Source organism: Henckelia pumila, chromosome 1, assembly GCF_033568475.1.
Source record: "Henckelia pumila isolate YLH828 chromosome 1, ASM3356847v2, whole genome shotgun sequence".
In the NCBI taxonomy this organism is placed as follows: Eukaryota; Viridiplantae; Streptophyta; class Magnoliopsida; order Lamiales; family Gesneriaceae; genus Henckelia; species Henckelia pumila.
The window spans coordinates 71,506,717-71,519,827 of record NC_133120.1 but is presented as its reverse complement, the minus strand read 5'-3'; the positions used below and the strand labels follow the sequence as shown (position 1 = coordinate 71,519,827).

General features: G+C 36.4%; 2 protein-coding genes across 3 annotated transcripts; both read right to left on the bottom strand.

The window, feature by feature from the left end:
- Positions 1–1,096, bottom strand: LOC140864796 (uncharacterized). The gene has a single exon (XM_073269173.1). The coding sequence runs from the start codon at positions 1,094–1,096 to the stop codon at positions 44–46; it is 1,053 nt and encodes a 350-aa protein (XP_073125274.1). The 3' UTR covers positions 1–43.
- A 917-nt stretch (positions 1,097–2,013) lies between these two features.
- LOC140875428 (protein GFS12) lies at positions 2,014–10,537 on the bottom strand. Of its 2 annotated transcripts, none has more exons than XM_073279108.1 (16): positions 10,312–10,537; positions 10,114–10,202; positions 7,738–9,861; positions 7,262–7,589; positions 6,948–7,163; positions 6,737–6,809; positions 6,440–6,645; positions 6,296–6,358; positions 5,721–5,926; positions 5,510–5,621; positions 4,550–5,071; positions 3,150–3,433; positions 2,832–3,075; positions 2,681–2,754; positions 2,419–2,554; positions 2,014–2,335 (listed from the first exon to the last, which is right to left on the bottom strand). In XM_073279108.1, exons 1-16 carry the CDS (start codon positions 10,441–10,443, stop codon positions 2,186–2,188), a joined length of 4,959 nt encoding a protein of 1,652 aa, XP_073135209.1. In that variant the 5' UTR covers positions 10,444–10,537; the 3' UTR covers positions 2,014–2,185. The 2 variants fall into 2 exon arrangements, with proteins under 2 accessions (XP_073135209.1, XP_073135217.1); XM_073279116.1 differs by having other exon boundaries at positions 7,738–9,838; positions 10,312–10,450.
- Positions 10,538–13,111: the final 2,574 nt, after the last annotated feature.

Sequence of the window (13,111 nt, the reverse complement as noted above, 5' to 3'; positions counted from 1 at the left end):
CTGATCTGGAAAACAAGATCGAACAAGAAAATGAGCATATTTTTCATATTGTTATCACGTTACTCATTGTGATTTCAGTGTGATCAATGTCATCCTTCGAGTCAGCAACCAGTTTTGCCAGTTTTAAAAGACTCCCAATTGCCAAAATTGCCTTGGAATTGATATCATGCAAAGATCTTGCATACAGGCAGTTGCATGCAGCACATGCAACCTCGGAAAGCTGTTTATCTTTACTAGAACCCGTCAAACAATGCCCTAAAATCCTTAAAATTGGTTGCAGAATTTCCCAAGGCATAGTTATTCTCCCTTGACCTTGTTCCTTATTTTGGCATCTGTTCTCCAAATTTTCAATATTATCATCTTTTACATGTGAGGAAGAACTGGCTTCAAGATTAATGATGCTGCTTTCTTCCTGATGCCCTGACCATATCATACAAACTTTACAGAAATCGATCTTCGAATCAATAGGCATATAAGAAATCTTGTTGTAATATAGTTCTAAAGCTACCCCAACTATTCTAGCCCGTCTAGTAGATCTAACAGTGCCGTGTGGCTCGAGACCTGGTGAAACCACGGCAAGATGAGGCTCTGGAGCACCGTTTTTGGCGGTTTGTTTCGCTTCATGGTAAATGCTTGAGTATGAGACATCAGGGATACTAACCATCACCGCTTGCCCATTTCGTGTCGCGGTTTCATAAGCATAAATGGCTAATAGCACAGCTTCGAACCCAGGTAGAGGCTTCTTTAGTGAAGCTCGGGAGAGGTAGACTCCTGCTAGGACGGGAATGAACCGGAGGACAACTAGGTGGAGTTCCGGCTGGGCGGATTGGAACGTGTCATATAGCCAACGACAAAGGTTGTCATCTCCGGCCCCTGAGTCAGGGTGGTGGAGAAGTTGCTTGACATCGGCCGCCACGTCGGGATCGTGGAGAAGCGATGTCGCGGGAGATTCGGAGGCGGCGATGGATGGTGGGACAGAGGGTAGGATAGAAGCAAGGGAAGCGATGACATCTTGGGCCTTGGCGTAGGAATCAGACCAAGAGATGTGAGGCTTGTGTATTAATGTAGGGTTGCTGGTTTTATCTTCATTGCTCATGGTGAAGCAGATCAATATTTTTTTATCACAGGTAATATATAGTGTAGGATTTTAAAGAATATATATATGTATGTATGTATGTATAGTTGGTGTCAAAGTAGGAGAAAATTGAGGATTGAAATGTGGATCACCATCCTTGATTATTTAGTTGCCTAACAAACAAAGATACTGGCACACACTCACATGTGTGAGTGTGTGTAGACATTGGTAAAGATGGAGCAAGTTGTTTCCGAAATTCTCACTGAGATACCGTATCAAAATACCAAATTATCGCGATACCGTACCAAAATTTTTTTGATATACATACATTTTTTTCGATATACAGGATTTTTTTCGGTATCTGTATGACATCAGTATAGATTTTTTTCATACCAAAATTTCAAAATTTCGATATCGATACCAATATGAATTTTTTTCATATCGATATTTTTGATACGATATACCGAAAACCCACCCCTAGGTGAGAGGTCAAATTTGTAAAATGAAATTTCGACCCAGTCCATTTAACAAAATGACCGACTACGGAGCCCTAACATTTAAATTGTTTTTGGATAGATGAATTTGAGACCATAGATTTCATATCTATTGATTTTAAATTGTTAGAATGAACAAAATTGAAATTCACTCAATATCAACTAGTGCAATTTCGATATATCTCAAATACACCCAGGATCCATTCTTAGACTAAATATTTCCCCTCTTATCAAATTCATCCATCATAACACAACTTTATTATCACTTTTGATAAATTTGGTAAGAAAGAATACAATGCATCATATGCTATGCTCTTCCTTGAAGTTTAAAACACCACCATAACTGTTGAAGCACATGGATACATAATTACAAGTCACACTCGCGGAAGAGCACGAGTGCAAGAATCTATAAAAAACATAAATGTCAAAATGAAAAAAGGAATGTTATATATAGCCAAAAATAGTTTAGTCATATCCATAATGGAGGTTCGAATCTTCAATAGTCAAACACAGACGGACAAAAAAAAATGCACAGTGATGACATATGATTTGTAAATTGCAATTAATTAAGTATATGACCATTTAAATTTATACATGAAGAGAGGGGTTGCCAAGACTAACAACAAATTTTGAAATGACCATCCTCAGTTCCGACGAGAAAAAGGCGCGAAAAAGGTAAAATGGAAATGGCTGATAGCATAGACAAGTTCTTTGATTCCCCATCCGACATATAAAGATTTTGAGGTATGACACGAAACTGCCCATCCTATGCCATGGTAAAAGAAAACATAAATGTGTCTCAATAGATACATTCAGGGACAACACACGCAGATAGAGAAAGAGATGTACCTCATCTCCAGTGCTAGCCAAAGAACATAAGCCAATTTTGTTTTTGCATATGGAGATCACATTTTGCCCCCACACTGAGAAACCAGAAACACTATCACTATAACCTTTGAAAACTGTGTATTCTGATGCCCAATTCCTGTTAAAAATGTCAAAAAGGACCATCATACGATAATAATCTTTTTCATTTGATTTCAATCCACATAAATTCAATAATCTACTCAAATTATGCCAGCTTGAAGCGCCGGTCATTATAAAAGAGAACCTTCTCAGATCCCAAATTCGTAAGGTTTTGTCAAGAGAGCTCGAGACAAGGAGATGATCTGAAGCTGCAGCAAGCTGCCAGAGAGGGAAAAAATTGAACGTAAAGTTTTGCATTTTCCAATATTATTTCATCCCAATTATTTTTAGATTACCTTGGTCACATATCCATCATGAGCCTGCCATGATGAAATAATATTGCCACTTCTCATGTCAAAGAGGCTGCAATAGCCAGTGCTAAATGAAGCTGCAATCCAAGAGGGGTAAGCAACATTGTCCTCTGGGTGCAATTTGGCAGAACCAGATGAACAGATGGATGATATTAGAGGCGAGAAACTAGAATCAGTGGGTTCTCCCCTCCAAAGGTGAAGTTTCTGTCCACTATTGACATCAAAGAATCTGTGCACCATGAAGAGAGTTTTTAAGAAACATAAATGCATGTGTGATATGGTCTAGTAGTAAAATGTAGTCACCTGAGAGATCCATTTCCAGTACCCACTGCAAGCCTATCAATGAATTCCAGATAATCTATTTTAGTGTACAAACTCCCGTGGAACACATTACTAATCATTCCACTTGGTGATGGATTAAAATGAAGCATATTGTCTTCATCTCTATCGTTTCGGCGTATGGATGTTAAAGAACTCTCAGAAAATGCAGAAATTAACTTTCCAGTTTGTCCATTCCATATATGAACTGTTCCATCACAAGAAGCTACCCTTCCGGAGGATGCTAAAATACGAATATCATTTACAACCTGACAATAAAGAGGAAATTAGAGAGGCATCCACAAATACTATTTGTAGAGAGTAACAGTGTAGCTAAGACTACATGAAAAAACTAGATCCTCCTAGAGTATACAAAGCAATAAACTGAGGTGTACTGAGTGCAAGCATAAATCAACCAAATTATCTATGATTCATAAATAAAGTTAAAACATGGAGATTTCAGATCTTTTATTCCAGACACAGCAAAATATCCAATGGCTTTTAGCTTGCAACAAAATTAACATCAACGCGGACAAAAATCTGGAATATACTGTCATAATGTAACTATTAATAATATACCCCATCTCTCATGTTAAACAAAAAGGGCTGAATAACACAACACCATAAGCATGTGGTTAATTTTAAAATAGAAGAAACCTGCAATCAACTTCTTTTCAAGCATACTATCTGAAATTAGGTTTTGATAGTCAAATAACATGTACATGTCGTAAACACAAATAGTAGCATAAAGAAGACAATGCAAATACTTCTCCAGCACCAGATTACTTCTCGCACACAGTGTCATTGGAAGGGCACACTTGCAAATTACATGTGGTACAGAAGAAAAAGGAAGGAAAAAAATAGAGAGAACAGAAAGGTAGGCTTATCCCTTTTGTGTTTGTTAAAAAAATATTTGAGAGGGCCAATAGGTGGGTGCGATGCACAACTTATATCTCAGATTCATCAACATTTCCAGAGCAAAGTTATTTTTAAACCGATTCCCAGACAGTCTCCAACAAATTCAAACAAGATTAATACAGGAGTTTCCTAACCCTCCCACCCAGTCCATAAGAAAATAAAGCATCAATTAGGCTTTGCCTGAGTTTGCATATTAATAATTTATACAAGGAAAATGAAGCTACCGTTAAACATTTTTTTCAACAAATATGAAATGAAAACAAAACGCAAAACAAAGGGAAGACAAAGGAGCACTAAAACAACAGTTCTTCTGTTCTCGAGACATAAAAAGTTACTATTGCTGTGCTCAAAACTTGAAAGTCTCTTTCCAAGGATAACTTAAGTTGAAATAGGCTAATACACAGATTTTCTTTTTCTTTGTCTAATACCTAGAAATGTATTTGAATCATGAAAAAAATGAAGCAAACCTCTTCGTGGCGATTGTAGCTCATTACACAATCAACTGTCGATAATTCCCACCTCTGAATATTTCCTCTGAATCCTGGTCCAACTCCTGCTGTGAACACTGTACACTCATTGTTGCCAACAGCAAAAGATCTCACCGCTCCATGGTGTGCACGGGTAGATTGTATAATAGATGCTTTGATTTTCCATGGAAGTTCATCCTTTGGGAAACCTGTACGAGAAGTGAAATCAAGAATACTCAAACTAGAAGCTGCACTAGGGAACCAATACCAAGGTTCCTGGAATTCTGAAGCAGCACTTATTCCATGCCTCTCAACAGGATTCTGGTAATGCTCTGACAAATTTTTAATCGGCACTGTGTTTTGGGGCCCTCTTTGTCCCTGTGACTGTGGGACTGACCATCCAACACCATTGAGTAATAGTTTGGTAGACATATTGTTGGATGACGAATTCTTGTCGTAAGAAGATCTTCTACCATGTTTACCTTCCAGATCACTTTGAGAGGGATCCCCAGTATATTCCCACTAAAATTCAACATATAAAGAGAAGGTACACTGTTAGAGTTAAAAACTGAAGGGATGCAATTAATGCATTCAGAGTAAAAGCTAATATAATTTGTCCTCACATTCCATTTTTCACTTTGAACTTAATGGTTTTCTTTCACATGAAGTTTCATAGCATCTTAGCACTTGAAAATTTTCACAGTTTGTTATGTTATGCTATGGAGTGCTATCTAGAGACCACATGCTAGTCGGAAAACAGAAAATTATGAGTCAATCCTTTCATTATGAAATAAAAATATTAAGTATAACTATAGCTACCTATAAATTCCAAAAATAAATGAGTTTTCATCAATGGCACGGAAAACAGATGACACTGCCATGTAGGTAAAATGTGTAAATGGAAATTTTTCTCATATAACGAACGTAGTCTGTTCTCAGAGGGAATAAAAAGGATCATACCTTCCAGTTATGGTGCCGTAGAAGGAATTGCTCGAGAAGCAGCCATGTTGCACAACACTGACGAAGTTTCTCAATTCCCAGTAGAGAAGCAAGTGAAGGATACAATATTAACCTGCCAAGAGTTCCTTCATAGTGTGGTAACCGACCGAATGCTTATATTCAATAATATACAAACTCTAAAAAATAAGAATAAAATAGGATAGGGACATACACAAGGTCCATGCGGCTTTCAATACCATCTTCCTTACTGAATTTCATTCTCTGTCCCTTCAAGTTTCCACCCAAAAGGACATGGTTGTCGTTTTCATTTGAAAAAGCAAGCTCACTGAATAACTCTCTGAGTTTCGGCAGAACATGCAGCGCTGTTAAATCAGAACCAATCTGCTGGCAAATCCTGATAAGACTCATTGCACTTGTCTGGCAAACAATGTCAATTGTGAAAGCACGATAATTATTAATTCATTACAAATAAAAAATTTGCAGATGCAAAGGAAACAAAAAGGTACAACAAGTCAGGTCCATTATCCAACATGATTTAGAACGTTGTTTTTCAGGTTATAACTAAGAGGATTCAATCATCAAAAAAACAGAATTACTACCCGGGGGGCTATGGTATGTAAAGTAAGGAACCTCAAAAGAGAGAGAGAGAGAGAGAGAGAGAGAGAGAGAGGGGGGGGGTGTTGGGGAGGGAGAGGAAGAGGAAGAGAGAGAGAGAGAAAGTAAATCAAGTAATGGTAAGACTGTCTTCATAACCACATCGTGCTGAAGACCTGAAAATAAAAATACCTGAAATACCCGATTTTCCAGGTCTCTCCGCATTAGAATCTTGACATGCATGCAACTTCTATCCTGCATAAGCTTGAAAGTATGTCATTGGAGTCATACTAGTTTAATATACAATGCAATCATAGAGTCCAAATAATTTTATACCTCAATCAGCTCCTTAACTATAATCTCATTCGTCAAGGATGGAACAATGCCATCTAATGTCGTCAGGCAATCTATCAACGCCAAAGATCCCCAACTTTGCAAGGGTTCAGATTTATTGGCATATGAAGTCTCAGTGCAAGAGTGGACAACATTTCGTAGTAACGGTAGAATCTGTTTTACGATTACATTCTCCCCAAAAAGTCCACCTGAATAGTGACTATAATACCTCAGAAGTTGAAAAGGGACAATTGCAAAGAAGATGTTCAAATACCAGTTATCCAGCCAAATAGAACCTACCAATTCTAACCAATGCATCAATTCCATCGTTGCAAAGACCTTTTCCAAAACAGAGTATCAAGGACAAAATTGTCTGAAAAATCAATTCAATCAGTCCAATTTATATAAAATCAGATAGAATACCATTCAGAGAATTATAACATAAAAGTAATTTAACATGATGATGTTAACTTTTGAGATTGCACAACATACAATTTCGACAAAGTTAAACCTGATGGACTGTAATTGGCACGCCAAGCTCTTCACTAGACCCGATGAGTAGGACTGTGGCAGCAGCAGATGAGCTCTTCTGAGGTGCAACTGACAGGTTTGATATTATCAAGGGATGTATTTTCTCCAAATATGCTTGTTTACCAATTCGATTCCATAACTCGTGCATGAATGAACCTTGAAGAAGAGAAACCTTCAAGTGTGAATGGCATGTAACCTAAAACAAAGTATTTAAGAAATGAGAAGAGGAAAATAGAAGAAACGGCTGGAATTTAACATGCAACACCAAAAACAAAAACAAAGTTACCAACTAGCCTGTAGAATTGACTGGATAGATGGCACGACAAGTTTCATTATTGCCTCTAACTTCAGACACTTCAGAAATTCTGACAATAGAATATAAGCCCATTCAGCTTCAGTATCTAAGGTAGACTTCACTAGAAGAGGTAGGCAATAAGGGGCACACATTTCAACACCAAATGCTCCCATCGCTTTCAGAGCTCCATGTTTTGCAAAAGTAGCAGCATACTGGAGACGGGATGCATCATTTGCTTGAAGATAAAAGGAGACTAAAAATAAATATGATGACTTTACTGATTTGGGGAAGCATGGAGATTCCAAAATGCCCTTGGCAGAAGGCCTCCTGATTATTTTGAAAAGAAAAAAGGATTTTTAGATAAAGTGGACTGCAGCTCAAATTCGTTATATTTATCTATAAAGGAAAAGGAAAAGAACAGAACTCAAAAGAATCAACAGAAATCTTGGGTGTTACAAGGGCTAAGAAAGCTTACCTGCTCCAGTCCTTCTGAATGCAGGTTTCAACGATAAGTCGTACGTGATAAGGCAGTTCTTGCATTGGACTTGGTAGGACACCAGACTCCAAGTACAGATCTAATGAGTTTAGACCAAAGAGTGGCTTCCTCAACTGAAGTTCAGCTAAAATACAACCAATAGCAAAAATATCATCTGAAGCACTTTTAGAGGATATCTTCGAGGTAAATGTTTGGCTCCAAAGAAATAGTTCCTGAAATCCAGTAGAACTGTCATCATCAACCTCGAGATTCTCAAGAAGATAACTCAAATCAACATTTGGGCTTGCACCAAAGTTCTTCACCCAGTCAGGTTGTCTACTTAAAATATTATCAATACCATCCACCATCAGCTCCTTCTCAGAAAAGCAATCCTTCAAAGGATCTTTTAAGTAATCATTATAACAAGGACATAAATGCCATGATTTCTCACTGAATAGAGCTGCTTCTTCTAGTTTCTGTAAATTATTTGTTTCAGAGGGTAGAGTATCCTTACACCCAATATTCATTGTTTTAGTATATCCATTTTTCTTCCCAGTAACCTTTTGACGTGGAGGGTGAGGTTGTGTAAAAAGTTGGCGGCGTCCCATTGACCTTGGTTTTGTGGATATTGAAGGTGGCAAAATTACATTCTTAGCATCAATCGCAGCCGCACCATACATTTTATACCCAAAGGTGATGTCGATCCAATTATGTATTTGACATGAAACACGATCGTTTTCTAAGGCATCCCTGTGCAAATTGATAAACTCCTCTGGGGTGCCCGCCCAAGAAGGCACAGCCAAATCCGGCATGCCAGAATGTAGGGAATAGAATATCCGTGGATCACAATAGAATTCGGGAATGCACTCATCTGGGGTCCATTGGTATAACCTTTGCATGTTAGAGGGATATTCATTAGGTTCATAAACTGAACGGACAGCTGTTTTCAAGACACTCAATGGCAACCTCCTAGCTTTATAGCTGCAAACAGCAAGTTCAGATAGGCACTCGTCTGACACATGGTGCGGGATTTCCGATGTTGAATAAGTGAAGTCCAACTGCTCATCACCTTTTGCCAAGCGCCACTTACTTTTGCTTAGATCTCTCCATCCAACATCGCTATTTTCATCAGGTTTCGCACTAAAATCTACAACCCAGGGCATGACAGTATAAAATGTGTGATCACCCCACCTCCTACCTGCTAATCTGTTTAAGATGAGAAGATACTCAAAATTACTCAAGTCTCCTTGCCACCAACTATGGAAACTAGAATGCCAATCCACAGATTCAGATAAACTTAAATCAGCATAGAGTGTGCTAAAGGAACATCCTTCAAAACAAAAACCACAAGCAGAACAATTGTAGCATTCTCCATGCAGATTCACCTTGGAGTTCAGTAACTGATTGCCACCAATTGGTAACCAACACCAACCTGTATCATTTAACATAATGTTGGATGGGCATAAATTCCCATGGGCGATTCCCAAACCATGAATATAAGCCAGAGCTGAAAGTACCTGGTAGATTAAAAATATCACATGCCAATCAGACTTTATAGCATCCGGACTATACTGCATTATGTTTTCAAGGGTGAACGGCATCTTTTGAAGCATTATATTAATATGACTAGATGACTTAAGGATTCCCAAAATGGGTACAATGTTTGGATGCCGTATGCATCCCGGAAAACCGTTCTCCTGAAATGAAGGTATTCCAATCAAACTATAAAAGTTTATACTCTCCTGTCCCACGGATTTTCCATCAATAAGAAGGTTTATTGAATGCAAAATGTGATCTTCAACTGCGCCAGATGAGAAATCTGAAGAAAAACTTTTAGAGAGCACAGAGGATGCTTTGCCAATCCGAGCAGTTGGAGCCAATGAAGTTATCGTCCTCGAGCAAGAAAATTTACTGGAAAGTCTACATTTTTCACAACTTAGCCCATGAACAAATATGTTTCTGTCACCATTTGAGAAAGACGGACATCGAGTTGTAGTATCTGACGAATCACTCTCACCACTGGAAATTCCAACACTGACCTCTATTTGGTCCCGCCCCAAATTGGAATGCATGGTGTTCTCTCCCTCGGCATCATATCCACCTTCATGAAAACCGTACTCGTCACTAGGGGGAAAAAATTAAAAAAAAAAAGAAGTCGGATTAGCATGATCTCAACTAACAAATAACTGATAGTATTGCTGATGAAGCCATATTTACAACTTCATTACTCGATACTCATGATACATGCCATTAACTTTGCTCAACGAATTCATCAATGCAACTATTATACGCTTCATTGCTTGCCTCAAAAGAATGAAAGCGCCAAAACACATAAAAGAAGCAAGTAAAGTAGAAAGTTAAAGTGATTAATCATACATGTATTTAGACAAGCAATCCTCTTCACAATAAGGCGCATAACTCAGGACGAATTGCTGCGACGTCCCTGCTCCCCCAGAATCGGACATCTGAATCCAATTTCACGATTCACCAAAAGCCAAGAAAAAAAATAATCAAGGATTGAGTATTTCAACAAAAAAAAAGGTAGATTTGATATGAAATTTGCACGAAAAGTACCTGGACGACGGCTGAGGAACCAAAGGGAAGAGGAGAATCGGAGAGTCCATAAACGAAGCTAAGTTCTCCGGAATAATCAGCTTCAACCCGTCGTTGAAGACAGTCGAAGCACATATTTGATTTTCTACCCATTTCCAATGCTCGAATTTCAATCCAAATGGAAATGGATCAAACTGGACACTTCTCTCTTGCCATAGCCGATTTTATTCCGCATTTTTTTCTTATTTTGTCCCCCTTTTCTTTTTCTTTTCTTTTTTAATGTCATTTTGGTATTCTATTTGTCAATTTCCTTTTAATCATATTTGTTAATTTCATTCTTTGATTTTTCTTTTCTAATTTTAATCATTTTTATAATATTTCTGACGTGACGTCAATGTTTACTCAAAAAAAATTGAAATCTTTAAAAACCAAAATATATAAATAAAATAATTATAATTTGAGGATATAAATTATCGATATCACAAAAAAAAAAATAAACATAAAGAATAGATTTTTCTTTTTTTGGTAATTAGTTAAAATAATATGGACAAAAATAGCCCTAAATGTATATTTTTTCAAGTCAAGTTTCACAACAAGACATGAACTCCTTCGAATCGTCGAGTTTTACCGAACCATTCACGAGCTTAGCTTGACTTCTTGTGGGATCCTCTATTCTCTTTAGTAATTAACGTATAAATTAATTACCAAAATGAATCATACAATGGAAAATTTGTCATATATTAATGACGTTGTGATCGTTACATATTCTTTAGTACACATATCATAATACTTCAAAACATTCTAATATTTCTACATTTAGAATTAGAAATAATCTAACTTTTCGAGATCGAATCATAATTTGACAAGTAGTAATATGCATCATATATATATATATATAACACTAGATATTCTTCAATAACAGGAACATCCTCACATAACACTAGATGTGTTTCAATAACAAGAACATCCTCACATTGGATGATAAGGGATGTATACACTGTAAGTGAAGTGACGGGAATGGTCATACTAAGTGGGTCGTCTCCTTCTTCCATTAACAAGCCAGGAAACTCATACAAGATTTTTTTGACTAAGGTGAGCACTTCATCAACATAAATTATGATAAAATTATCTTTCGCTTTCATTTCATTGATCAGTACAATCAGCACCATGACCACTTAGTTATCATCCATACACAAAATGACAACCGCCCCCGATGGAGGTAAGTAATAACCTGGTATGATATAACTAAAATAAAAACAAAATACGATGTAGAAATAAATATATCGATGAATGCATGTTCCGATCAAAATTGCATGCAAGGGAAACCAAAATAAAGGTGATGATATCAGCAGATCAGTTGTATCATATTCTCGAGCTAAAACAGGCGAAGGAAGGTTACATTCATGTAGGACCACTTTCCCACCAGCTACTCATGTACCTTATTCAGCTCCTCAAGGATTACAGTCACACCGTATCTTTTTCAGTCTACATCTCTCGGACAAGCTAATCATAGTTTTGTATCACTCAAATTCACACCTCAAATCCACACACAATATCAAAAGTCATCAAAGGAGTAGAGACTCAATATGTAATGCAATGTCATGCATCGATGCTATACTTATATTAGAAAATATATGTGTGTGTGCAAAATAAGTATAGAAAATATATGTGTGTGTGCAAAATATTTTTTATTTTTCATGCATCGATGACATCAAATATCACAACATGTTACATAAGTTTACAGAATTTCACATAGTTTTAATTTCAACATATGTCAATTCTACAGATACTTTCTTGTATATTACTTGATTGCAACATACCTTTTTGACAAACTACTTGAGCTGATATAGTTTGATATTACAGATCACGAACACTCTACATTATATTTTTAGCTACAAATTAATCATTAAATTTAGATCATGGTTAATATATATTAAAATTTATTTCTCGTGATATACTTTGCTTACCAATTTAATAACACTATTTATAACTCTCCAAATTTAAATAAACATTTCGATCCCTAGAATTATGATATAAACATGGATCTTAAACTTGTACATATCATGATTTCTATTGGTTTCCTTCACTAGCTAATTTGGTTGGACCATTAATAATCTTGACCGACGATATTTTATTCAGTTACTAATTAATGGAATTCAAATGAAAATCAACACAAATTGTGGTTGTAACACGTTATCATCTAGAGTTCTTTAACTAAATACCATTTTTAATGGTCTTACCCCTTAAATTCGAAAATTTTCAGTTTAGACAAATAATCGCATGCTGAAAAAAAATTAATTATTTCATCTTGTAAATTAGATTTCCTATGTTTAGAATCCTAATTTCTAACTTCATCTAATCATACTACAACTTTAAAGTGATATTCATGGTACCAAAATTACTACAAAGTTTTCAAAGCTGGTAAAGGTTAATATGTATTTTATATTATAATACGGCAGATTATAGCATTTCATAATCCTAAGTATATAGGCAGCCTAGCTCTATAACAAGGTTATAATTCGAGTCATGTATATACTTATAACAAGATTTATTAAAGTTTTTCAATACATGGTTATAACTTTCCACAAACCCAAATTAAAGGATCGTTGAGATCCTCTCCACCTCATGAAACTTGAACCATCAAAGCTTTCAATGAGAAAGAGATTTGAATTTTCTCAAACAAAGAAATCAATTAGGCATGGAATAAGTCAAAGGAAATTTTATACATAATTGATCCATTAGAAGTCACCGAATTCTTCTTTTTGTGTGTATATCTCTCTCTATATATAAAGAATCTCCCCCTTAAACACCATCTTTTCAT

What these genes read in the sequence shown, in the direction of transcription:
- LOC140864796 (XM_073269173.1), bottom strand. Translation starts at nt 1,096, where the DNA reads ATGAGCAATGAAGATAAAACCAGCAACCCTACATTAATACACAAGCCT.
- LOC140875428 (XM_073279108.1), bottom strand. Translation starts at nt 10,443, where the DNA reads ATGGGTAGAAAATCAAATATGTGCTTCGACTGTCTTCAACGACGGGTT. An exon ending in CTATCCAGTCAATTCTACAG is followed by an intron (nt 7,164 to 7,261) that starts GCTAGTTGGTAA and finishes ACTTTGTTTTAG; the next exon opens with GTTACATGCCATTCACACTT. An exon ending in TGCCAATTACAGTCCATCAG is followed by an intron (nt 6,810 to 6,947) that starts GTTTAACTTTGT and finishes TTGATTTTTCAG; the next exon opens with ACAATTTTGTCCTTGATACT.